Genomic DNA, 26891 nt, shown 5'->3' with positions numbered 1-26891 from the left:
CGTGTTTCTGCCTGTGACCTTTCACGCTCCTGTGCGGTCCTCTATTTTTCCACACAGAAGTGAGGAATAACTGCTGAGTTAACTCGCCCACTTCTGACAAACTGACAGCTTTAACGTTTTTTAGTGGCATGTGTTTCCCCCTCCGTCATTTCTGTACCTGCTGCCTGATAATAAATGCCTTTTATTACTTTTCTCTTAGATTGTGATTTCTGGGCATCATCTCTAACTTTTCTCTTAGTTTCTCTTAATTTCTCACTTTTTTTCACTTGAACTTTTTATGATATGCTTGTTCCAGAGCACATTTTTCTGTAAAGTGTCTAAGAATGGAATAGCCAAACTTTTTAAACTTGTTGTGATGCAGCTTGGCAGAAACTATGTTCCTGCTTTTGTGGCTGCTGATGGGAAGGAGGGGAGGAAACAAGCCCCTGCACGCCTCTGTGCAAAGCAGCTTCAGTCAGGGTGTGAGTCAGACATGGATGAATAGCTGGCGAGGTGGAGTCCCTGGAGGACACGGATAGGAGTCCTGCAAGTGGAAAATAGTTTCAGATGCTCGTCTTGATCTAAATTGTTTCCAAAGAAGGGGGGCAACAGTGCTCAGAGTAGGAAGAAGGGCATGAATAACAGCCCTGAGTTGCTCAGTTCCACCTGCAGATGATGATGATGATGATGATGAGTGAGCATCACTTTATTGACAGCTGAGCTTTTTCTCTGCTGCACATGTTTGGTTGCACGCTGGGCAAAGGTAGGATTATTTGAACACATTCACGTCTTTTTCCGACGCCGTGGGTGTGTATTTATGCACGATTTATTTATCCTGTTTTAAGATGGTGCAACAGCTGATCACATGGAATTCATTACTTTATTGTTTTTGGAAGAATCTTTTTGTGATTTTGAGATTTTGATTGGTTCTTGGTAGGCCTGCATACTTTAACGAATCAGTACACTGTGATATGGTAGAGGAGTTTGTTTACACCGTGACTGCGATCCTATTAACATCTGTGATTAATCTGAAGTCTTTGTAGGAGGTGTTGCAAATCAGCGAGAATCGTGTCAGTGTTGAATTCTTCTGTGCGACGGAGTGTGATGCAGGTATTAAATGCATGGCACATTCCTATTTCACTATTTTGTCCATAGAAGTTTCTCAACATATGTTAACATCCTGGCTCCAAATTCCACATGCTGTAACATGGATGCAAGCAGGGAATCCTTGTTTTCCATCTCACATGCAAATGACTGTGGGTGAGAAATCTGTCTCTACAACATTTAAGCCTTCAAGTGTTTCATGACCCTGCCATGAGCACTGTTTTTATAATAACTGAGATACACTATATGCAGTCTTACTCCCACCATAGCTTTTGTGAACTGAGTTACCTTTTTCCCTGTAAGTTAAGAAAATAAAAAATTGCTAAAAAAAAAAAGGAAATGCACAGCATAAGTTGTTGGATTGGATTAACATTAAAAATTTTGGAGTTTTTTGGGGGAAATTTTAGTTAAATACAGTAATATCGTCATAAAGGATTCCTGTTAGGTTAACGTGAAACTGAAACCTTTGTGATGATTCTTTCAGTAATTATACTGAAGTGATAACAATGCTTTGCATAACAGACTTTCCCCAAAGCTGTTCCAAGAATCACATGAAGGTGATGGCAGGTGTATACGTGCCTTTAAATAGATGAGATGCTTCCTCTACTGATGTTTCTGCTTTACATGAATTCATTGAATCCTTTATGGTCTGTTTCCACCAGATAACAAACCTGTCGGCCAGTTTGCTCTTATTTTCAGTGGATCCTTACATATTTGGCCACAGATTGGCTTGCTAATGATTGGTGTATTAGAATAGAATAGAATTCAACTTTATTGTCATTGCACATGTCACAAGTACAAGGCAACGAAATGCAGTTTGCATCCATCCAGAAGTGCTGGATGTATTGTACAGAAGTGCTGTAAGTATTACACTCAGACCAAACGCACAGTGCCTGCTGTGCATCTGTGGTGTTGTTTTTCACCAGGACGCTGTGTGTCTGGGGTTGGTGTATCACTGAATTAAAAGATTGTATTCATTTACTGCCTCGCTGCTCTTGTTTGGCACAGAAACAAGCAGAAGTGGAAAGCTTCACGATGATGGTCGATGGAAAAAAAATAAACAGAAAACATCTGAATTTGATTATATTTCTGTTAGAGAGAAAAGAAAGCAAATTGCCTATTTTTATCTAACATCTATATTCACGACGTCTAGTGAACAGTTACATGGGCAAAATACAGAAAAGATCTCCCTGTAATATTCATTCCTCCTGCCTGGTGTGTTTCATGAATGAAAAACAGTTGAGTGTGAGGCGGGAGAGAGGGAGGTGCTCATATCAGCGAGAGACCTTTTTTTTTTTTTTAATAGAAAAATTGCATTTAGAATCTCCTTGGCTCTGCCTTTTGCAAAGACTTTTAATTGTCACTATTTATTCAGGTCACGACAAAGTCCTGACTCACAGTCCCTTTGGAGATCCAAGCACCTTAAACAGCTGTGTCTCTTTTTTCTGTCCTCAGTGAGATTCACCACAGCCAAAGCCTATGTGGTCCATGCTCTCGTGATGACCGCTACAATGTAAGTATTACTGTCTGTTCTCTAATCTTCTGTTCGTGGGGTGTTGAAAAGAGCTCGCTGCATATGCAGAAGTAGCAACACTAGTTTTTGATTTTGTATCCACAAACTTGTAGTCTGACGATCTCAAACATAAGACCCGGGGGCAAGAATTTGGCCACTGGACAGCTTTGAAAAATGTGAAGAAGAGAAAGAATTTTGGACAGTCTTATAATTTTTATTGCTTTTCCTACTAATAAAAAAATGACTCCCATGAACATTCATACTACACCAAAGTAATTAAGTAATAGAAAACAATTAAATGACATAAAACTTCTACTGTGGAAGATTTCAGCTTTATTCAGTGGGTCCAAAGTGGAGAAAAAAGCTACCAGAACATTTCTGTAATTTTACACATTTATTTCTTACAATTTAAGTCCAAAGAACAATACTTATAGATTAACTACAGTATGTAGAAAAACAGAGAAATTCTCTTATAATTGCATTAAAAAAACCTTCTAAGATCTTTGGAGGATTAAATGTGCTGTTAAACTTCTTTTCTCTGAAAGAAATTTGAGTTTCACTGGTCCTGCGTTTCACTGGTCCAAATGAGTCAGAGATCCCTTTTTGCACAGTAAAAATTTCGTACCTCACAGACAGACATAAACATTGGCTTATTTTTTTAAATTATGTGTTTATTTGCCTTCTGAAAGCTTTGTGAGATGAACACTTTAGAAACTGTATGAGTTTTTCAGAGACTCCATGAGAAAGTGTCTTGTTGGAGCAGCTCATGGTTACATATGTTGCAACTTGGAGCAAGTTAAAGTAAATGTGAGCTACCTTCAACCTGTCCTCAGGCACCAACCTCTTGGCACTTAAATGGTATTAAGCGGTTGTGAACTGTCATTGTCTTGTGTTGTAACAGCCCAGGTTTTTATGTCAGATGATTACGTCTGCAGAGAAGTCGGTCCAGTTCTTCCAGTGCCCTTCCTGCAGAAAACTGGAATGCATTCCTTCTACTCCCACTGCTTTCCCATATCTGTTCTTGAAAAACCTTTTTAGATTGAGTGATAGTAATCAATCAGTGACTCATAAAACACTGAGTTTTGCACAACCTTACTTTGTTTTCATGCTAAATGAAAATCTATCCTTCAGCATTTTCTTTTTTCTCTCCATCGCTCCATCTTCCTATTTCTTATTCCTGCTTTGTTTCCCTACAGGGTTCAGTCTGTAATGCTGACAGGCCTTGTGTCTGTGTTCCTGGTCTCCTACGGTGAGTTCCACCTCCAGCACATCATCTTTGACCTCCCAGCTTGTAAGCTTAACCTCTTCTAGCCTTTAAATAGTTTTTCTCCTTTAAATAAACAGTGCTTCTCACGTGTGGTGTGCGTAGAACAAAAAAAGTTTACTTTTTTTAGTTTACTGAAAGATTAATTTAAGAAAGTGTTTATTTTAGAGAAAGTATATGCTCCAAACACTTCAAAGACACACACGTCACCACGTGTCTTTTATCAATCTCGCACACTAAATTTGTACACCATCCGTGGATGTGTTTCTACTTAAGATGCACATCCACATCAGTAAGAGGCTGTAAAAATTGATTTTTTGAGATTTTGGCAGAAAGATTTTGGTCTTTTAAAGACGCTACACATATAACGGCGTATTTACACCATTGAGCCCTGCTCTCAAAAACTGATATAGATGCAACACTGTCTGTGAAGCTGGATTTAGAAAAATAAGTGCTTAAAGTTAAAGTTTTAGCTTGTTTAATGCCATCTTCTCTCATTACAAATGTGAGGCAATGTGGTTGGTTGGTTGGTTGCAGCTAATAGACTTACATTAGCTTATGTTAGGTAACTACTGACTTTGTCGCTATATTTAGCGAGTTTTCAGACCCCCTTAGCGACTTTTCTTCTAAAAACCGACTAGCGACAAATCTGGCGACTTTTTCTGGTGTTATTGGAGACTTATTTATGACGACTTTTTGACGTGAAAGTGCAGGTTGCTCTTAAGACACCTATGCGTCCAAACAGCAAATGAAACGCGCACGAGCAAAGCCGCCGCTCCCGCACTAACTGTAACGCAGTCAATTCTTCTTTTACTGTTATGCTGTTTTGTGGATCACAAGGTTTAAAATTACTTATAAACACACACACACACACACACACACACACACACACACACACACACACACACACACACAAAGTAACTCCACCAGAGTGCCTATTCCAGGTCACTTTTGCACAGGTCCAAGCCCGGATAAAGGAGCACGGTTGGAATTGTGACATTAAAAAACAATAATTGCTAAAATAAATTTAATTTGTAGTTCTAAATAAATTCTAAATGCATTTAACACATGCTTTAATAATAATAATAATAATAATGGATTGGATTTATATAGCGCTTTTCAAGGCACCCAAAGCGCTTTACAATGCCACTATTCATTCACTCTAGCATTCATACACTGGTGGAGGCAAGCTACTTTACTCACTTTATGTCTCGTTCCACGTTGTTATTTCTCTCTTCAACAACTTAGGTTACAATTATATTAGCATGACCAATTATGCAAATTAGGCGATGACATCATTTAGCGACTTCTAGCAACTTTTAGGACACCCAATAGCGATTTTCCTTACTTAGGAGTTGGCAACACTGATCTGTTGTTTGGCTAGCTACACTCAGACGGGAAAGTCCACCTGTTAGCTAATGTTTGTCAGTTTTTGAGAGCAGGGCTCAATGGTGTAAATTAGCCTTTATATATGTAGCGTTTCATGTCCTCTTTAAATCAAGATGTAATTAATTTTCTATAGACATAATGTCTGGGATGCTCACATGAATGGCAGAGTTGGTTATGTAGCCTCTTACACAGAGGTCCAGTTTTATCTTTATGTAATCTGATCAAATTAATACGTGTGAAGAATGGCCAAGCAAGAAGTGTGGAAGAATTATTTATGTATACAGTGCTTTTCATAAACACGAGTACAAGTAGCACACAAATCAAAAGAATAAAATCTGTCGGTCATATTTATCAGTAAACAGAATTGTCTTTAGCAGACTTACTTGAGTCTTATCTGAGGCGCTATTATTTTTATCTTTTCAATTATTGCTCGTAATTTCTGCTTATGTCAGTTTTGAGTAAATCCCTATTTATTGCATTACGCTTACTCTTTCTTTCTAAGAAAGGCTTCTTGCTTCTCTCTCCTTTCGCCTTTGTCACTGAGACACAAACACAGACTGTCATCACATTCGGCAGATGTTCAGCATCCAACTTCCATGAAAGAGCCGTTGCTATTGCACAACATTTTAGGGAACAGAAACAGTCAAAAGAAGCAAATGTTCCAGATAGCTTTGACCTTAAGTAGGCTGTCACTTTAATGAGATATAAAATAAAACATATTTTGCCTTTAAATTAAAAAAAAAGTAAAAATTGTAATACACAGTAAAGGTCTTGTTAAAAATCTACTCGTGTGTCATCCCCACTTAATTTTATTGCCTCCCTGTGAGCAGGTGCTCAGAGTTTGAAGCCCGAGGATGGAGCCTCTCTGCGTTCAGGTGCCGGGGACCTCCCGTGGCAAGATGAGCTGTGCTGTGAGTCACCTTCAGCCCACCTTGGTGTGGAGGGAGGCAGCGCAAATTCACCAGAAGCAAACCTCTCCCAATCAAATCTCCCACACAGTCCCGGCTGCACTTTTAAGAGCTCGAGAATTGATTCACATCATCCCCGATCCTCTGGCGGTAAGAGTTTAGCGCCAACATGTTTCATAACACATACATTAGGCCTTAATACAAAGTGTCTGTCATTGTTGTGTGTAGATACTCATCTGTGTGATCACTGAATCACGTCCAGGTCCAAACGGGTCTACTCAAAACGTGAATGAGATCATTTCATTTCTGTACGTTGACATACTGAAATCTAAATTATGGTCGTCAGGTTTTTGCAAAACCTCTAAAAAGTGTATTTTTTTATTTTGCGTTGATGCAGAAATTAACATCTGATGAAAAACTATTGTGTACTTATGTTGCTCCCACTTTCCTGTCAGTGTGGCTGATGAGTCAGTGTTCATAAGGTTTATCTCACTAGGATTTTGTGTGTTTTTATTCTTTTTTTTTGCAAGGAGAAAAAATACTCAGCACATAGGATTCATAATTATAAAATCCCCTCTCTGTGTTGTATGGATCTGAAAGTACACGGGGAATGGTGCAGAGAATTTGTTTATTTGCACTGATCTATTAGGTGCTGTGTTGTGTAAGGGCTTCCAGCTTTATGTGAATTTTAAATCTCGAGATTCTTTATGATGCCTAACAATCAGGAGTGATTCACCTTCTGTAAAACACTGGAGCTAGACGAGATCAGGTAGGTGGTTTGATCCCTGGCACCTGTCAAAGTGTCCTTGGGCAGGATATACACTCCCAAAACGAACCCTTATTTACACTGGTAAAAAAACAGAAAAACAACTGTGTATGATAAGAAGAGCGTGCTGTTTTAATGGATTAATGTAGCATAAAGTGCAAAGTAGGTGTCGAAAATTAAGAATTGGGTGCATTTTATTTACAGACACAAACAGCACGCTTTCATTCATGTTTTTCCACTGCTTTCAGCAGCCAGACGTTTCCCACAGTGATGGGAAACTGATAAAACCGATCATTTGCCTATATATGTAAAGCCTGTACGTGCAGTAAATAGATTTGATGGTCTGTTCTATTTCTGATTGTGGCATGAAAGCTAACTGTATTTCAGAACTTTTACTTGAGCAAAGAGCCCAAGGTTGTTCATGCAGCTAAGGATTTCAGTGCTAGAGAGGGTTTGTTCCTTTTTACCAGGCTGGAGGAGGCCTCTCCCCAGACTGCCACTCAGTCTCAGGCTTCTTCTAAGAATATTAAACCAGGCTGTTTTCTTAGAAGCCTTCATTTGGAGGTCTGCCAACAGTCTCCTAACATGCAAATGTAATTTCGTTTCAGGCACCTGTTTGGACATCCTCTGCAGAATTGATGGAAACTGGCAAAATTTAATCTGCGATCTTCGGTCTCGTGGTCAGCCGTCCGACAGTCTTATGGCAGTCAGCTTACGGCGGCAGTTGTGAGTGTGAAGCGGCTCTCGTTAATGGCTGCGTTTTGCCTGTTGAGTGTGTGTGAATGAGTGATTGTGTGTGCCTTTGTGTGTTTTAGTCTGATTGGCGATGTCTCAACTGCTCACTGGGGGTTAAGTGTTTATCTTACTGGCTCCAGGCTTGTACTGTGGTAGGCTAATGCGATTAGGTTAGCACTGACCTAACAGGCACTTGAGAATTTTACTCAATGGTTTCCCCCTCAAGTCTGATTTATTAGCTGTTTTGACATTTTTTTGAGCACTTAAAGTACTTTTTCTCCAAGTCAACAAAGATATAAGAAAATGTAACAAAAGATATAACACAACAGTGAATTGAATAGTGAAATGTCACTCAAATGCACCACGCTGAAACATGATAATCTAACATACCAAGAAATGCCAGAACTTTCTGACTGAACTGTTTTACCATCTGTTTACAGATTTCAGCAAGATGGTGACTATCCCGCATCTGAAAATCCCGTTGTTTGTGAGGCGCAGGATTCCTTCATGTGCTCACTCACTCTTGACCCAACAACAAGCTTTGTCGCCATGGTAACTGTCAGCATCTCTGATGCCGTGGCTCCACCAGTTCTGCTCAGAGTTCCTGCCCGACCTGGTGAGAAAGCCATGATTCATAGCGGGAGTCACACTAATTAAAGTAATAATTTCAGCTAATAAGTTTACCTTGTAAGACAGTGACATCCAGGTATTTGGTCATTTTTCTGGTGTTTTATATGTGTGACCACACTGTTTTAAGTGTATTACGGTTACCAATCAAAGAAGCAAGTTCCCAAACAGTCTTCTTTTTTTCCACACATGAAAGGTCCTAAGAATACATTTAGTCTATGTATGACGGTAATGCCGAACCTCTCATTGGTTAATTCTCCATTCTGACGTCCAACCTTAACATGATGGACAGATAAGGAGAAAGACCTTTCTATAGCTGCACCGTGACCGGAATACAGCTAAAAGCGTGTGTGTGCAGCTGAGCTGTGAGATCTCCGCAGTAACAGACAAGCACTTTGCATGCTGAGTTTGTTCAACCAGACCGCTTAGATGAAACGGCACGGAGCAGAAAAGAAACTGAGTAGTAACAGTCAGGCTTTTGCTGTCTTTTCACTGCACCGCTGCAGTTTTATCCTTTTGGTTCATTTAATTGAACTTCAGTGATCTTGAAACCAAACTTGTATTATTCATGTCTTGTAAAAATAGAGCCCCCTTAATGAGGTGTCGATTTTACATTTTCTCAGCCAAAACTCTAGGTTTGAGGCTCTCCATCTGGCGTATATGTATTTACAATGTGTTATATATTGTTTGCATCATGTAAATGGCTAAAGTGGCTGTTGCCTTTTTGTGTTTTCTCTGTATTCTTGGAAAAAGAAAACACTTTGTGGATTCAGTTTATTCAGACTCAACTGAGTTATAAGAAGCACCAGGAACTGGCACTCGAGGCTATTTCCTGTTACCTGCACTGTGTGAACTGTCATTAAGCAATGGTGCTGCAGTTGTTGTCATATTAGGGAGGGCGTAACTGTTTCCTGATCTCGATTTATGTACATGTGCAAATTAGGCTTTGTGATGAGGAGTAGAAGCACTTCATGTTCCTAATGGCGGAGTAGTGTGGGAGCAGAACGATTTGGCTGTTACTCATAATGTTTATTGATCTCTTCTCGCCCCATGGGCATTTTTGTGGTTTTATGAGACTTAATTATCTCAGGTTGTTTGTGTCATAGTTGAACATGTGAAACGGGGCTTTGTTATCAGGCCTGCTCCACCTGTCTGATGTTTGTCTGGGTCCACGCTGCTGAGAAACCCGCCTGAAACAAGCAGCTTTTTGTACAGTAGTGTACGTTATGTGATTTATAGATTATTAGTAGCATGCTTTGATGACATTTTACTGTTAGACTAAAGTGTAAAGTGAACTTGCCTTTTATGCCTGGTTGAGAAAGTAAATTGCATTCAGCTTCATTTATTTCATTTTAATAATTCAGAATTGGAGCTATCATTAGATTTGCATGGCTCTAGTGGCATACTGTCAGAGTGACAGTAAATAACAAACAGTACCAGAAGGAGGCTTTTGGCCTTGTTTTCTTTTTATGGGCCATGAGCTAAATCGGGTTGTCTGGTTGTAACCTGTGATGATGCACTCTGACAGCACTGCAGAGTAGTTTTATGAATTTGTCAGATGTGCTGTATATTGATGGTGTTGTGAAGCTTACGTTGCTGTAATCTTTTTCTCCAGAGAAACCTAGTCCTCCAGGCAACCTGTCACACACTCAGACCATCGAGGCAGAGCTGATCGTGCTCTGGGATGACCCGGCCGACTTTGACGCTGGTCCACTGAGATATGAAGTCCGATACTCCTCTGGCACCACTCACCCGGCCTGGCAGGTAAATACTAACTATTTATACTTAGAAGATTATATAAGAGGTGGAGAGTTCTACTAAGAATTTGCCGTCAATTAACAGGATTTCCCGTTTTTTTTTCTTCATACCTTTGCATGTAAAATGTCAGCTAATATTTGAAGCCTGGTTGTTCACCACAAGTCCCCCAGGTTAATCTACTGAGTGTTTTTGCTTGGATCATATCGGCTTTAAAAAAAAATTCTTGATTCATAGTGATTGTTATAAATCACATATAAATGGTAAAAATAAAATGGCCTGTATTTGTATAGCACTTTTCTAGTCCCTAAGGACCCCAAAGCGCTTTACACAACCAGTCATCCACCCATTCACACACACATTCACACACTGGTGATGGCAGCTACATTGTAGCCACAGCCACCCTGGGGCGCACTGACAGAGGCGAGGCTGCCGGACACTGGCGTCACCGGGCCCTCTGACCACCACCAGTAGGCAACGGGTGAAGTGCCTTGCCCAAGGACACAACGACCGAGACTGTCCAATGACTTTCCCTCTCTGCTTTGGGCACTCTGCCAAGCTAAGATTTCACAATCTGCTTGAATAACATCAGTGTACTCTTAGGCATGTTTTTTTTCCTGCTTCATTTCACAATTAAAATAGATTCTTCATCAAATGCATCATGCTTCATAACGATAATAATCAGCTGTTGCATGTAGAAACAGTCCAGTTCCAGTTGCAGTTCCAGTTAAGAGGACTCTAAACAAAAGCAGCAGCCATGCTGTGACGATGGATTTGACTTAGTCATCACTCCAAGTGGACAACACCCAGCAGTCTGTGGGTACATGTGTGCATGTTCTTCAGTATTCCTTATCTGTCTCCAGGTGGTGTCTGCGCCTGGAGAGCCCAGAGTGTCTTTGGATCTGAAGCCCAAACTAAACTACACCGTTCAGGTCCGCTGCTCCGGCCCGGAAGAGCCTCCACTGTGGAGTGAATGGAGTGAACCTCACCACATCCGCCTGGATAGTAAGAGCTGCTTCCTCACAGCAGAACCTTAGGAGATGATTCATGGGACCAGCTTCTTATCTCTCTAGAATTGTTTGAAAATCACATATAGTCACTGTATTCATCAGTTGATCCGGTACTCCATTTCATATAAGAACATATAAGAAGGAAGTGTAAGAAGTTAGTAAGTGTAAGATTCATCAGGGAGTAAAGGATAATATAAGTATAAAATTATCTTTTTTTTGCAGTGAGCCTAACATTTTAAACCTGTCCTGGTGGCTGTGGGTCAACTCACATTTCTCTGAGAGGCTCATTCAGATAGGGTCAAGCACTGAGCGCAGTTATGTCCAATCCAAGCTCATTAGACTGAGTCACTGAAAAACTCATATGAGTATTTCATCAGAGGTCATTCTCCAGGTTAATGATCAGCATTAAGAGCTCATAAAAGGGATTATTTACTGTATAGTCTTTTTATTTGATCACCTGTAACAAAAACAAGAAAAACTAAAAATTAAGTTTTAATTTATTAGGCAAAATAACAAACTGAACCTATCAGATATCCTAATCAAATAAAGTTAATAGTGCACTTTACAGTTTTTGGACAGCAACAATAATTATATTTCAACATAAAAAATATTGATTTAGGTAAATACAAGTGTTAACATGGGATTGCTTTGGTAAAAACACTGAGTGTTGGTCTAATAAATCTGTCAAGCACTGTCTGTATCATTAGTGCATGCAAAACATTTTTTAAGTTATTCAACTCAAATCACAACAACAGTTGCATCAAGGTGCTGTATGTTGTAGGTAAAGACTCTACAGTAATATGAATTATGAAACTGAAAGTTGAAAAACAAGAGCAAGAACTGAGACATAACAATTGTTTGCATGAACTAAAATCAGAAGCCTTCATGTCAGCTGATCAGTGACTCATACTAAACTTGGGCTAATTGATTCCAAAAGCTTTACACAGCACAAGTGACGGCGTCTTGTTGTATTGTCACAGCAGACATATTTGTGATGTTTTTCCTAGATAATAGATACTGTTACCCAAAGACTGCCCATGTACTGTGTGTCAGTGGTACAGTAGTGTGTGTCATGGGGTTAAAAGTTTGTGAGACTCAGCAGCTCTGAGTAATCCCGCTAAAACGAGCCACACAGTCGTCCTTGTAAAACAGCAGTAATTTCGATGATGTGAGGTGTCTTGGCTTGAAGGGTGACTCAGAAACTTCTGGCTAAAACGATGCCAGAACAGAAGAACACGCCGCAGACGTCCTGCTGAAGCATTCACAAAAGTTACATTTTGAGTGAGTCAGTGCTCCTCACAGAGGTTTCAGGTGGCTGTGTGACAGGAGTCGGATAGCTCCCCTCTCGTTCTTTTAATGGCAAACTTTGACAAAGTTTTCATAATTCCATAGAAAGGTTTGTTTTTTTCTTTTGTAAAGGTCTACGTGACAACTGTGGGTGAATGAGAATGAGTCATGTGTTTGATTTGTTTGAGGGTCTTTGTTTTTGTCATCTGAGTGACATCCATTTGGCTTTGTGTCTTTTGTAAAAGGCTTTTCAAAGTATAAAAAGTTAAAAATGAGATTTCTTCTTTGAGGCAGTAAACATAACATAAAATGACGTGTTTTTTTTTCTTTCCTGCGTGCAGCGGTGAGCTACATCCCCAAGAAAGTGGTGGCTAGACCCAGGGAGAACGTAACAGTATACTGTGTATTCAACGACCACAGAATGAATGCCAGCATGGCCGTGTGGAAGCTCAACTTCCAACCGCTGCCTCCACCCACCCTGTACCACCCAGTCAACCAGTGGGTAAGAAGTACAAAAAAAACCCCTCTCCCTGCAGAGGTTTTTGTGATGCTCGGAACATTTCTGTGGGCCTATTTTTAAAAGAAATACAGCCTCCAGTACAGTAAATATTTTTGTTGACCCAAACCAGGTGAGCAAGATCACATTGCATCCTTCAGAGAATCAAATGTATGACCTCCTGAGGTGTACCGAAGAGTGGAGCATCCCTTACAGCCAGATCTATGTGGAAGGTGAGCTTTGTTGGACCAGTAAAAACAAGTCTAAGTGTTATCCAATGTATTTCTCTTCCCTATTTTATAGCGAAAGTCAGTTTCTTATGTTTTAAAGTTGCTTGAAATCCATGTCCCTTCAGTGTTCATTTGACAAAGCAGAGCGGCGACTTGTGAAAGCACAACAGCGTGAACCAGAATAACCTCAGTGTGCAGGGGCTAGCTCAGGTGATGTGTTTGTGACTGTCACCCAAATTAAATTTGTTTTTCTTTGTGTGTTTCAGGAGCTGACATTGATATAAAGTGTGTAACCAACGGGGACATTGACGCCATGGACTGCAGTTGGACTCACAAACAGCCGGATAAGCTCAGATTTCAATCCAAGTAAAGCACCTTTTCCAATCCAGTTGATATTTCCGGAGTGTTTATGTTTCTTAAAAGATGCTGCATTGCTCATAAAACTTTTGTGTGATGAAAAGCTGGAAGTTACTATACACACACACACACGCACACACACACACACACACACACACACGCACACACACACACACACACACGCACACGCACACACACGCACACGCACACGCACACACGCACACAGTGTACCAGGACACCAGGTTCACTGAACACACCCTCGACCTGTGTGTTTAGCACTAGAGAAGCAATATCAGGAAGTTTATTTCAACAGTGGAATGTAAGTGTGAGTCGTTAGTATTATACAATACAATAGACTACAATAGTAAGTCTCCTCTCTTTAAAACCAGTGTGGCCTGACACGATTATGCAAGCTCGTTCTAACTGACTGATGTACTGCAGATGTAAGTTTAAAGATGACGAGAACATCTTATTTCATGTTTCAGATCAGATTGTTTTGCTCAGACTTCAACTATTCTAGTTGTCAGCAGTTCTTTAGTCTTGGTAAAGTTGTGTTTAATATTTTAATCTTTTTTTTTCCTTGAAGTAACAAATCTATGACATCACATTGGTGCATTACTGGTCCTGGAGAGACAGTCGTTATGATGTGCAAGAACAGCTCATGTGGAGACAAAAAAAGAACACGACTTCATCTGTGTCTTTTTGTTTTTAATGTCAGGTGGGCCGACCTGCCATGTGACGAGATGGAGGAGAGGGAGAGAGCGGGTGAGAATCTGGGGGAGATGAGTCCTGCCTGCATGGAGGGCAGGCAGAAAACCTGCACCATCCACCCTCTGAGGATGAACTGCTATAAACTCTGGCTGGAGTTGCCATCGCAACTGGGTCCCATCAGGTCCAAACCGGTCTACCTGTCACCTGTAGATCACGGTGAGAAAGAAGGATTCATTTTAATTAAAGAGCTCCAGGCTTATTAGATGTTCTTCAGCAGCACCGTTACTCCAGGCTTACCACAAAGAAACCGAACTTCTGTCTTTCCTGCAGTGAAGCCTCACGCACCCGCTAATGTGAAGGCAGTGAGCCACAGCAGTGGGGTCCTGGAGGTGACCTGGCAGGCTCCGCCTTTGCCAGTCGATGGTCTCCAGTGTCAGTTTCAGTACTACTCGCCATCCACCGTGAGCCCCCAGCCAAAGTGGAAGGTGAGCTTATCGCACAGTTTAGCAACCACACGCTGTGACTGAATGCTTGGTGTGGTGGGTTCACAAATCAATGATTCAAAAAAGCCTCTAAAGTTTGGAATGAATGATATTTCTACAATGATATGATACTGGATGATTGTCAGAACTCTACTGCTGTTAGCTTCCTGTGAAACACCCAGAATAAAATATGCCAAATGCAATATTTCTTTAAATGATACAGGATGCTCTGATATAACCTCAGCTTGTGTGTCTCTTATGAGATCAAACTGCAGTCCTCTGACTGAAAAATTCTCCTGGATTTGGACAAACGCTCTCATTTGTGTTCTCATCTCAAAATTTGCTCGAAATACCAAAAATATAAAGAAATCATTTTCTGTCTTTTCATAAAATAAGGAGGCTAGACAAATGTTCGCTCTGTACTGCGCAGAGCGAACATTTTCCATTAGGAATGCGTGTTGTTTCTTTAATGAGCTCCAAAAATGTCCGCAGCTTCAGGATCCTGTGCGGGTTCTGTGGGCAGAGGTCGCCGTGCCAGATATGTGCCGCGTATACGTGGTTCAAGTGCGCTGCAAGCACACCAACGGCACCGGCTACTGGAGCGACTGGAGCGAGTCTGTCTACTCCACTCCGCAAAACAGCAGAGGTAAAACATGTTATCGAAACAGCAGCGGTGGCAGCCTTGACTTCTGATATGAATGTTCGTTTCCAGTCGCATCTGACCATGTGATTTCTACTCTAATGGACATGGCGCACACAAATGCCATCTCCTAGCAGAGAAATACAAAAGTAAAGGCTGCGAGTGGATGTAATGTTTGCTAATTGATCTCCTCAGCTCCTGAACGTGGCCCTGATTTCTGGAGAATACGTCAAGATGATCCACACGGAAACCAGTCTAACATCACGCTGCTGTTTGAGGTACATACATTACAGTATTCAGCTTTTTTTTATTAAGAGTTAGGTGCAGTGATATTCTTCTTGTCTGCAGGTCCCTCTAAAAACACAAAAAGATGCTAAACGAGTATTTTCTCTGTGGCTAAACCTGATTTTTATTTATTTTTATTCCTCTGTGGGGTGAAGCTTACTATTTGATCAAATGCTATAAGAAAACACTTCAATAAACCACACTATTCCCTATTAGGTTATTTATTAGTATCGGGAGAAATCTCTGTGCCTGATTGACTAGGGTGATAATCACTTATTGGATAGCTGTGGTCTTTGGGTATCAGTATCCAATAATGAGGAAGAAGCCATATGAACATGACCCAGAAATGTTGCTGTCTGCATTGAGGCAAAGTGGAAACTGTTCTGCGGTCAGACAAAAGTCAAATTTAATATATATTGACGTGAAGAAATATAATGCAATCTGGCCCTTGAAGTTACTTTTTCTGTTAGGGAGGATTTGTTTGCTGTTGAGGTCAATGTTAAAATAAGTTCTTTAAAAAGCCAAAAATGATTTCATATGAAGGCAATACGAGCAGAGAGTACAAACGTGCTGAGTTTGGCTCTGTTAGTTCAGTGAGATAGTCAAAAACGAATGTGAACACTTACGTCTGCATTTTTATTTTGTTAAATACGAACGTGTCCGGATACAAAGAGAGGACCAATGTGTTTATTTGGTTATTTAATAAAAGGCTTCAGTTCAAATCTGCCTTCGCCTTTGCAGTTTTGTCGTGTTATGCAATATTTGAAATGAAAAAGCAACAACAAACAAACCACTACATTTTCAGAAATATTTGTGGGCGTTTTCTTGTTGGGGTTTTTTGTACTGCTTAAGTGGTCCTCACATGAGATGACAGTGCCAGCAGAGGCCCACAGCTCATTTAAGTTTGAGACCCCTGCTATAGACTGTCAGCAGCTCTATCAGACAGGAACTGGGACATTCCTCTCCCAAAGTCAAGCAGCTGGTCTCCCAGAAGTTCCCAGATATGCATAGTGTTGGTAAAATAACTACACGTGTTAACCATCTTTTGTATGATGCAAAGCTATTCAAGGCCACTATTTAGAATATTCTTATGAATAAAGTTCAGTAGGAACTACTAAGCTTTGGCCATATTGACCCTTGTTTTCAATGCTTAAATGTTCTCAATTTGTTTTGTAGAATTTCCCACCTTCTGGGAATTCCTATTGTGTGGATGGATTTATAGTCCAGCGTCGGTCCTCAAGCGGATCTGTGCTGAGGGAGAAGATCGAGCTGACGTCCTCCTACAGCTTCGAGTGGAACCAGGAGCTCCAGACTGTGACTGTGGAAGCCTACAATAGTTTGGGGACCTCCACAGACAACATAAACATGACACTGGAGAGACAGCCCAAAGGTGAGTGAGTGAGAATATAACAGGACGTGTGACCAGTCACACACTCAGTGAATTTATTCTATTAGGCGATGTTCTTGTCACTCTAGCCTGAGGCTGTTCTTAATCAATCAATCAATAATATCCCTCATCATCCTCATTATATTAGTATTCCAAAAGAAGCTCAGTGTGATCATGCTGGAGGCTGTCAGGTTTTAGATAAAGAATAAAATAAATCACATAAGCCATATATTGATATAATATCTTTAAATCAATCCAGGATTTCATCAAGAGACAGGCAGTTTTAACAATCTCAGGCTTCACGTTCCTCTGAAAATATAAACCTTAGCTGAGATCAAAAGTGTTCTTGAACACTGAAAAATGTACAGGCTCACAAAAGCAAGGGCAAGATTCTTAGCAAACAGTCCATGAACCTTTCATCAGTTCTTACAGATTTATGGACACTCAAACGTGCACAGACACAGGTGCAGATTTACAGGAAAGAAAAGAACAAAGTGGTCAGTGGTGTCCATTCATGGCAAAATACTTACTGGAAACATCATTTTTGCCAGCGCTTTAATAATCACCAAGGCTTGTATGTTGAGATTTTGACAAGCCCAAGATGAACTCATGTTTCTGTATGTGTTTATTTGCCAGTGTGCTTCTGCCCCAGCCTCATAACACATGCTCGAAATATTTGGCCTTAAAGCAGAGGCCACAAACATCCATTTAGTTTAAGACTACATCTAAAATAATTATCTCTGGGAGCTCATAAGAGCCATGATACCGACATCCATTAGTTCTAGTGCAGTGAGTGCTAAGAGTAATCGGAACATAGGAAACAAGGCTGATGTCTAGTGTGTGTGTGTGTGTGTGTGTGTGTGTGCGTGCGTGCGTGCGCGCGTGTTTGTGTAACATTTTTCTCTTCCTTTAATCATGATTCAGAGAATAACTGTCAGAATAAATTAATTGTCCATAAAGCTGGACTGTTTTCATGATTTGATTATTAGAGAAGAGTTTTATTAGCAGCAACCTGAAGACGAGAGCACAGCAAATTTGTGGTAAATCATTGAGCACCTGACTTAGAAATCTCCTTTGGTGGAGTTCCACACAGAGCAAAAGGACTAACAAGCATCAAGTGGATATGCATTTGTATTTCCACGCCAGTTTTCTTCTGCCCACAAACTTGAATTAAACAGGTTTTACTCGGAAAATTCTTTAAATTTATAAGCGCTTTCACTTTATTCTGGTTGCAGTGAGTTACAGCAGCATAATCAAGCTGGCATAACAAATCTCACACTGAATAAGAACTGTCGAAAACTCTCTAGCAATTAAAAAGTCAAGTCGTGTAGGTTAGGACGACTTAAATTTGCACACAGCAAAAAAGGAAGATCAGTGGTTCCCACATTTCAGCTCCGAGATTATTCCACAAAACACTTTTCCAAAAGGTGGAAAGGCGCTTAATTGAATTGGTCTTTGCTGAAAAAACATACATCTAATTTTAGTTTGCTTGTATGTTTGGTGTAATTGGAAGTGAAATGAATTTTATTTGCTGTTTTTCTTCTTTTTTTGGTGGCTGATTTTTGAAAGCATTGTAAATACATTTCCCTGCAGGAACAATTAAATGACACATCGACCACTTTGAAATTAAGAGACTCTTTTCTGTCAGTTATGCTGTTTCACTTTCCTCTATCATTAAAAAATCTCTGTAAAATATTCAAATTCAAATATTCAGATTCAGATTCTGGGGGTAACTAAAATTGCTTTGGCTCAGTTTTTCACAGCTGTTTGCAAGAGTCTTTTTTTCTTTTAACGTTTAATGTGTAGTGAGATTAGTGCACATTCGTGCTCCTGTCAGCAGCAACTTTAAATAAATAGTCATGATTACACACGTGCACGTGCTAGCATCACTGTCCTGAATGCTCCTTAAGTTGGTAGCTGAAGCTCAGTGAGCGTTATTCAGCCTTCGATGTTGACAGATGAGAGAAAAGAAAAGAAAAGCAAAGAAAAGCCACTGTGAATGTCGAGGTCATCTGACCCTGGATGAATTCAGTTGTTTCTTTCTGCACTGCAGGTCGCTGCGTGCGTTCATTCCACGTGTTGCTTATCAACAGCACATGTGTGTCACTGTCATGGAGCCTGTTGGAGAACAGCTTGGTGCCTCTGTTCATGGTGGTCGAGTGGTTGCCACACAAGCAGCAGGACTCTGGGCCAAGAGCAGAGACGTGGGCCAGACTGCACTACACTGATCACCCCGTCTATCTGAGAGGTAGTACATTCTCTTCTTTGTTAGTTGCACTGTTATTTCAGAGTCTGGTTATGTTAAGGTAAACTAAGCTGTAACAATTTACATTTATCCCATCAGGTGATTTTTTTGCCTCAGAGGAGTACGGCTTTTTCTTGTACCCTGTGTTTGCTGAGGGAGAAGGGGAGCCGATTTACACTTTAGGTATGCTCACTGCGCACGGGTTGTGTCATCTGCAGCACTAAAGGATGACAAAATGCCTCTTGTTGTTCTCGCAGTTAAAGCTCTCATGTGTGTTACAGCCACCAGAGGAGATCCTGAGGCCTACATGATGCTGATGATCATCTCCTTTCTTTTCATCATCCTGTTTGTCACCCTGGTTCTCTCCCAAAACCAGTAAGAGCTATTCCAGAAAAATGTATTTACAAACTGACACAAATGTGTAAGAGGGTAAAGCGATAAAACATTCAGACTTTTTGCAAAAAAACCTCTCTGGCCATTTTTCAGTGATGTGACTCAGGAACAGGAGAGACTGTGACACTAATCTTTAGCGCTCACCAATCAAAAGTCGTCAATTAGTAAATTACATTTGTCTGGACAGGCCTGGATGTACTGTAAACTGTAGCTTGCCTGGTTTGTGGAGGTACACAGCCAGAACATGATAATTCTAGGGTTCACCGTTTGATCTTGTAAAACTAACCCTGAATATACACGATTAGTTTTTTTTATCCGAACAGACACCTGTAAGAAATGATATATGATAGTAATTTCTATGGTGCAGTCTAATTAAGGGCACAGAGACACTGACCATGAAAAATTAGTGGTGTGACATTTAACAGGTCACCAGGGTGTAATTACGCTTGATGTTGGCTGATAAAAGGTGGAAAAATTAGAGCCGAGAGAGGAAGGGGAAAGGAGCGTTTAGGCATCAAATGTCTAACATGAATATCTGCTACATTTCCAGGATGAGAAAGTTTGTATGGAAGGATGTTCCCAATCCAAGGAAGTGTTCATGGGCTAAAGGAATAGACTTCAAAAAGGTATGAAATGTACACTGTGAATGTCATTGTTGACTCATCCGTTTACTAACCCTAAAATCTTAACATCTAGGTCATACTAGCCCTAAAGAACAACATCATGTGAAAGAAGCTAATTTGCACTGTTTTCAAATAAAAATAGAGAATTTTGATCAGTGTTTCAATCTGCATGCTGGAAAATGACTAAGGTAGCTTAGTGTAAGTCGGAGAAAGTCTGACTCTGACAGATGCTGTTACCTGCCAACACGATCGCTTATTAACATGATCTTATTTTCTTAAAGAGCGAGTGGAACCTCACATATACCTTTTGTTAAATTACAAGTGTTTTACAAGTGTTACAATTACAAGTGATCGTTTTTAACTTTAGATTTTGTGTCAATTAAAAAGAGACCAGAGATATCTCAGCCAAAAAAGAATTATTCAAAAAAGTGCCGCACAAAGGTTGGAGGTTAATCGAGAAAATCACTCTGCAGAGGCACACACATGCAAAGGTGATTTGTGATTAGACACAGGCAGGGACGAGATACAAGCAGAACTAATGAAGATGTGGCAGAAAATCGTAAAGGAGACAAAAACAAAGACAGGAAGTAAATACAAAAAGAGACACATGAGACAGGAAACCATCAAAGTAAACAGGCAGTAGTCAAAAGACACAAAACACTGATAACGGGGACAGGAAACACTTGAAAACAATCATAATAACAGAAAGATAGAGAGAAAAGAAATGAAGGAAATAAAAAAAGACGAGAAAGCAGAAACTAAAAACAATAAAATACCAGGAAAAGGAGCAAGAGCACTGAAATGAATCGATTTAAAAACACTTACCATGCAAGTTCTTCAGTAGTTCCTGTCTATCTTGATAAATAAAGAGGCAGAAGCACGATGACTTTGTAGCTACCTGTGGACAACATGTTTGTCATGCATGTTTGTCGCCATCTGTAGGTTATTAATGCTTGTGAGCGGTTTGCTACCCTCAGGGATCAGTACAGCAAGAAAATATGCATTTAGTCTCTTCTTAACGGTCTTTTCCATCATAAGTGGATTCTCTGCAGTGTTTTCTCGTGGCCATATGCTTCATTATTCATCAGCTCTGAAACTTTCTCCAGGTGGACACCTTTGACTATCTGTTCCGACCTCAGGAAGGTCTGCCGGTCTGGCCGCTGCTCATGCCCTCTGAGAACATCTCCCAGGTCATTATAGTGGACAAAGTTCTGACTACGGCCCTGATCCAAAACCCACTTCCAGACCCTGCAGATGCCTTAGCTGGCTCCCATTCGCCTGGGTTTGACCTGAATGTCGATCAGTTCATGGAGAATGAGACTCTCCCTGTTGAGGGTCCTTCTTCAGCTGTTCTGGATATGTTAACTACTTCAAGCCCAAGAGCAGATGATCTGCAGCCAGCTGATCCCTCAGTGGACCAACATCCAGGTAGCACCGACAACTCTGGGCAGTCTTCAGTCACTTACACCGCTGTTCTGGTCTCCAATCCCGGTCAGGACCAGCAGCCCCCCATTCATCTGCCTTACAAGGATGGTAGTGATAACAGCTCAAGCGATGAGGGAAATTTCTCTGCCAACAACTCTGACATTTCGGGATCTTTTCCCGGTGGCCTCTGGGAGCTGGAAAGCTGTCGTGGTTTGGAGATGGATGACCCGAGGCGCTCCTGCTCGAACAACTCTGTGGAGGAGCTTTCTCAAACATCAGATCAAGAAGACGAGCATGGCGTGAGACGGGAGAAGGACTTGTATTATCTAGGAATGGACTACCCAGCAGAGGATGAGGAGAGTGAGAAAGACGACGAGCAGAGTGAAGACGAAGAAGCCAAAGTGGAGCTGCTTAAAAGTACTCCTTTGAACAGAGGGCACTGTTCCGTGGAATTGCATCCTTTGCTCAGTCAAGATAACCCGAGCGAGCCCGGGATCCTGCCGTCACCGTCGACGTGTGGCTTCGCCATGCCATACCTGCCTCAGTTCAGAACTGCTACGTGCACAGTGCAACACACACAACTTGAACCCAGCTGTGATTAACGTGTGCACCATTAAATCCATAATGTGACGCATCAGCATTTGCCAAAGCTGATTTGCATCTGTTCCTTTGGGCATAATGAGGTGTGAGGCCAGAAAAAGTAAAAAAAAAAAAAAGAATTACCTCAAGCTTTGTATGATTGCAAGTTAATGTTCATCAATGCTGCTATTGTGTGCTGTTGGAAAAGACATCAGGAGGGCACAAGCCTCAGGAGAAGGCATTTCTTTCTTTCTTTGTTGGGCATTAAAACCCAGATTTTACTGTGTCATACTGCAACTGTGCCGTATCTGTGGCTGATGTTAAAAAAAGTAGAGCTACAGGCAAGGCTGCGCAAGCAGCATACCGGTCTTTGAGAAGAAAGGAAAAAAGAGGTCTTACAATAGGCGTACAACCGATTACGCACAGGTGGTCATACCATACATGCTCAGAATCAAAAGGTGCTCTTTGTGCCTACGTTTGCACTCCCATATTACAGAAAACCATTCTTTTCATTCTCACTACTGATTCCTTTTTGCTACATTCACAGAAAGATTAAAGAGTTTCACAGAGAATGGAAAAAAAAAACAAGGAAGCGAGAGAGAAAAAAGGCTCATCATCTGCATATTTTCAGCTTTCTTGGCACACATTTGAGTGTAAAGTAAAAGCAACGCTTGGATGTTGCTTCAAAGCTATTGGTGTGACTAAATGAGAACAGCTGAAGGTGGTGAATTACTGCAGGCAACGCTTTTGGACACTTCATGTACTGCAGTGTAGCTTTTGTATCAACATCTGCATGGACTATCTCAGCCATCAAACCATCAAGCCTTTTTGCACTTTGTGCTTTAACGTGTTTAAGAGTTTGTTCCAGTATGTGAGAAACGTGGCGTCTATTTTTGTGCTATAGTTTTGCTTGACAACTTAACTGGACAGCTTCTTTATTCTGTAAGAAAATGAAAAAGATTAAAGAAGGAGAATCCTGAGGATGTTTAAATTGAAAAGTAATGAAAATATAAAAATATGATTGACAGAAATTGTTGTTCTAAATGGAGAATGTTGTCTATTTTTCATGGTGAAATAAAGTATTTATTGTAAGTGTGTTTTTTTTTGTATCACAGGGACTGTTATAAGGTTCACACTGCATGGAAATACAGATACAAAAATAAACTTTTCTTATCAATACACAACACGCTAACACTGAACTGCAGTAATAGTCTGCCACCTTGTGGCTGGAACCAGTAAATACATTAAAATTTCATCAGGCTAAGGTTTGTGTCACTTCAGTCAAATATATAGGTAACTACCACACACAGTAAATTTCATAAATTAAATGTGATAACTTTTGTCAATATTTTAGCTGTTGAAAAAGGGTCTGTCTGCATAGTCATGTTACTTCTCCAGCCTGATTGCTGTATGCCCTCATATACACAATTTGAAGTTATTACTAGGTGTCTGATACACATTATTCAAATTTTTTAATGAAGGACAGTATTTGCTGATCAATTAATTCAATACCTTCCTCATATTCAAAATATATAAGCCATACAGAGGGTTTTTATTGTCCAACATGATTACCTGATTCATTTAAAAAGAAATTGTATTTAGTCATCACGTTACAAACCAAAAAAGTCTCACTTGAAATGTATTTGTTTTCCCCTCTGCACAACACAGACAAGTCGATCTCTCCTTTCTTTAAACCACAGGAGCTGTTAACACAGACTGATCGTCTAATAAATAAAATGTAATAACCTGTAAAAAAAACAATGCAAAAAGTGCAAAAAACTGCACTAATGTGCACCATAATTAATCTGATGACCAAAAGCCTGAAAACAGCCTGAAGATTGAGGCAGGAGTCGTCAAATTCATGAAGAATCTGTTGTCAAGAAGGAGTATCGCGTAAATGCAGTTGCATCTTTCATCCACAAGGTGACAGAGAAGCACTGTGGAAGGAGCCCAGCGGGCTCCTACTTTAGTGATGTCAGGGAGGTTGTATCCTTAAAGGCCCTTTAAGCTTTTGTATTTCCCAAAGAAGGACATGGTGGTGAGAATGGCTGCTAGCTTTGGCAAGGAGATGCTTTTGAAAGCACAGAGGCCATGTCAGAATATGATAGAGTAACAGAACCACCAGATAGCGGAGAAACTGTGGATATGATTATGTATCATTATCATATATGGTTATTTAGAAGTTTGCTCATTGTTCTATTCGCTGATCTGAAGCTACTGCAGGGCTTCAAAAAACTACATCCCACTTGTGATCAAACCGATCTGAAGTCAAATACAAACTACCAGAGTGATGCTATGTCTAGCCAGATGACCCAGATTCCCCAGAAGCCCCCCAGCATTGGACCTCAGTATCTGCTTCATGATGTGCAAACCAGCTGCTTTACAAAGGGGGTGTGAGACAAAACGGCCTGAAGGGAAAGTGCTGCATATGTGAACGTTCTGTGGTGCCCTGCTGATCTCTCAGCTGTGACACATTAACCACACATATAAGCGTTCAAAAAGGTGACTGACCGCCCACCAAGAAACCCTTACTGTAATAAATTGTATGAAAAACGGATTTTAGAACAGAAATGCTTTTTGATCACAACTAAAGCTTGATTTAGACTGTATAGAAAGAAGATTTCACAAGCTGATTAAGTCTTTGAACTCACACCACACTAAATAAAGTAGGAGTATGTAATCTCGTTCTTGACATCAAGATTTTGCTCATTAGTGGAAAATGGAGTAAAGTGGACTCTGGTAGAAAAATAAGATTATGCTTAATAACTCACATTTTGAAGGTCGCATGAGATGCTGGACTTTCCTGGCAGAAATTAGTCTGTTCAGAGTCATGGCCGCAAGTGTTTTTTCAAAATATGTTTTTCCTCTAAAACAGTCATGCTTACAGGGGCTGTGATGATAATATATGTATTCTTAAATAACATGTAGAACATTTATTTTGTTCTTATTCTGCGCAGATGCTTCTTTACCTCCCTGGAAATTAAACTTTCTTCTAAAACATCTCAGATGTCTTCAGTTTATGTAAACATAAGCATGTAGGAGTCTAATGGAGAATCGGTTGTAGAGAAAAGGTTTTCTTGTACATTACATCCTGCCATCGAGATGTCAGACTTCCGACCGGTGGCACTGACGTCACATCTTATGAAGACTCTAGAGCGGCTCTTCCTCAACCTCCTCCGACCACAGGTACAACATGCCCAGGACCCACTACAGTTTGCATACAAGGCGGGTGTCGGAGTGGAGGATGCCATCCTGTACCTCCTACACAGAGCCCACTCACACCTGGATGGGGGAAAAGGCACGGTCAGGATCCTGTTTCTTGACTTTTCCAGTGCCTTTAATACCATCCGGCCCTGTATGCTTCAGGAAAAACTGAACAGGATGGAGGTGGACCCCTGCCTGGTGGCTTGGATCTCCGACTACCTCACCGACAGACCACAGTACGTCAGGCTGAAGGACATCACGTCTGACACAGTGGTCAGCAGCACAGGAGCACCACAGGGAACTGTGCTGTCCCCTCTTCTCTTCACCCTGTACACCTCTGACTTCTGCTACAACTCTGAATTATGCCATATTCAGAAGTTTGCAGATGACACGGCCATCATGGGGTGTATCTGGGATGATCAGGAAGAGGAGTACAGAAGTCTGGTGAGGAACTTTGTCGCATGGAGTCACACAAACCACCTGCAACTCAACACCTCAAAGACTAAGGAACTGGTTGTGGACTTCGGGAGGTCCAGAGAAGGTCCACTGCCGGTTCAGATAGAGGGTGAGGAGGTGGAGGTGGTCAACAAGTACAAGTACCTCGGGCTGTGGGTGGACAATAAACTGGACTGGTCATGCAACACAGAGCACCTGTATAAAAAAGCCCAAAGCCGACTGTACTTCCTCAGGAGGCTGAGGTCTTTTAACATCTGCAGGAAGCTCCTGAGGATGTTTTACCAGTCAGTGGTTGCTGGAGTACTTTTCTATGCTGTGGTGTGCTGGGGGAGCAGCACAGCAAAGAAGGACTCATCCAGGCTGGAGAAACTGATCAGGAGGGCTAGCTCTGTGGTCGGCATGAAGCTGGACACTCTGGTGACAGTGGCAGAGAAAAGGACATTAAAGAAACTGATGGACATTATGGACAATGCTGGGCATCCTCTGCACACGGCCATTAACAATCAGAAGAGTCTGTTCAGTGACAGGTTGCTTCTCCCCAAGACAAGAACTAAGACTTAAAAACTCCTTTGTCCCACACGCCATCAAACTGTTTAACTCCTCTCTGGAGGGGAGAGGGAGGGGAAACAGGAGGACAAAGGAGGGGGGAACAACTAAGCTGTAGTGCCTCTTCACCTCACTGTGCAATACCTTTTGTGCAATACTTTTGTAAATAGTCAACAGTGCAATAGACTCAATACTTGAAATGTGCAATTCACTTGTATTTTTATTTTTTATTCCTATTTATTCTATTTATCCCCTTTGTATATTTTATTTATATTTGTCTCTGTATTTATATATATATGTGTGTGTGTGTGTGTGTGTGTGTGTGTGTGTGTGTATATATATATATATATATAACAATTCTGTAACTGTAACTTCGGTCGTTGCTGTGCTTTTTTTGGAAGTCGAATTTCCCAGAGGAACCCACCCGAGGGATTAATAAAGTCCTATCTTATCTTATCTTATCTTAGCATTGGCAGACCAGACTTCTTTGCATTT

The 26891-nt window shown here is 40.8% G+C and overlaps 1 protein-coding gene across 3 annotated transcripts in view; it reads left to right on the top strand.

Moving 5' to 3' along the window:
* The window catches only part of lepr (leptin receptor), a 44545-nt gene extending 21263 nt beyond the window's left edge, over positions 1–23282 (top strand). For all 3 annotated transcript variants that reach the window (XM_004568898.5, XM_004568900.3, XM_004568899.4), the window contains exons 2-21: positions 2539–2596; positions 3793–3845; positions 6080–6307; positions 7532–7649; positions 8099–8274; positions 9901–10049; positions 10904–11045; positions 12679–12839; positions 12967–13066; positions 13330–13429; positions 14139–14347; positions 14462–14616; positions 15106–15259; positions 15449–15531; positions 16715–16928; positions 18979–19173; positions 19270–19353; positions 19452–19545; positions 20114–20189; positions 21293–23282. In XM_004568898.5, coding sequence (XP_004568955.2) covers positions 2539–2596; positions 3793–3845; positions 6080–6307; positions 7532–7649; positions 8099–8274; positions 9901–10049; positions 10904–11045; positions 12679–12839; positions 12967–13066; positions 13330–13429; positions 14139–14347; positions 14462–14616; positions 15106–15259; positions 15449–15531; positions 16715–16928; positions 18979–19173; positions 19270–19353; positions 19452–19545; positions 20114–20189; positions 21293–22213 — 3470 coding nt within the window. In that variant the 3' untranslated portion in view covers positions 22214–23282. The remainder of the gene's footprint in view (positions 1–2538; positions 2597–3792; positions 3846–6079; positions 6308–7531; positions 7650–8098; positions 8275–9900; positions 10050–10903; positions 11046–12678; positions 12840–12966; positions 13067–13329; positions 13430–14138; positions 14348–14461; positions 14617–15105; positions 15260–15448; positions 15532–16714; positions 16929–18978; positions 19174–19269; positions 19354–19451; positions 19546–20113; positions 20190–21292) is intronic.
* Positions 23283–26891: the final 3609 nt, after the last annotated feature.

Source organism: Maylandia zebra, linkage group LG17, assembly GCF_041146795.1.
Source record: "Maylandia zebra isolate NMK-2024a linkage group LG17, Mzebra_GT3a, whole genome shotgun sequence".
Lineage (NCBI taxonomy): Eukaryota > Metazoa > Chordata > Actinopteri > Cichliformes > Cichlidae > Maylandia > Maylandia zebra.
Note: the sequence above shows the minus strand (reverse complement) of the source record. Positions and strands in the feature narration are given on the sequence as shown.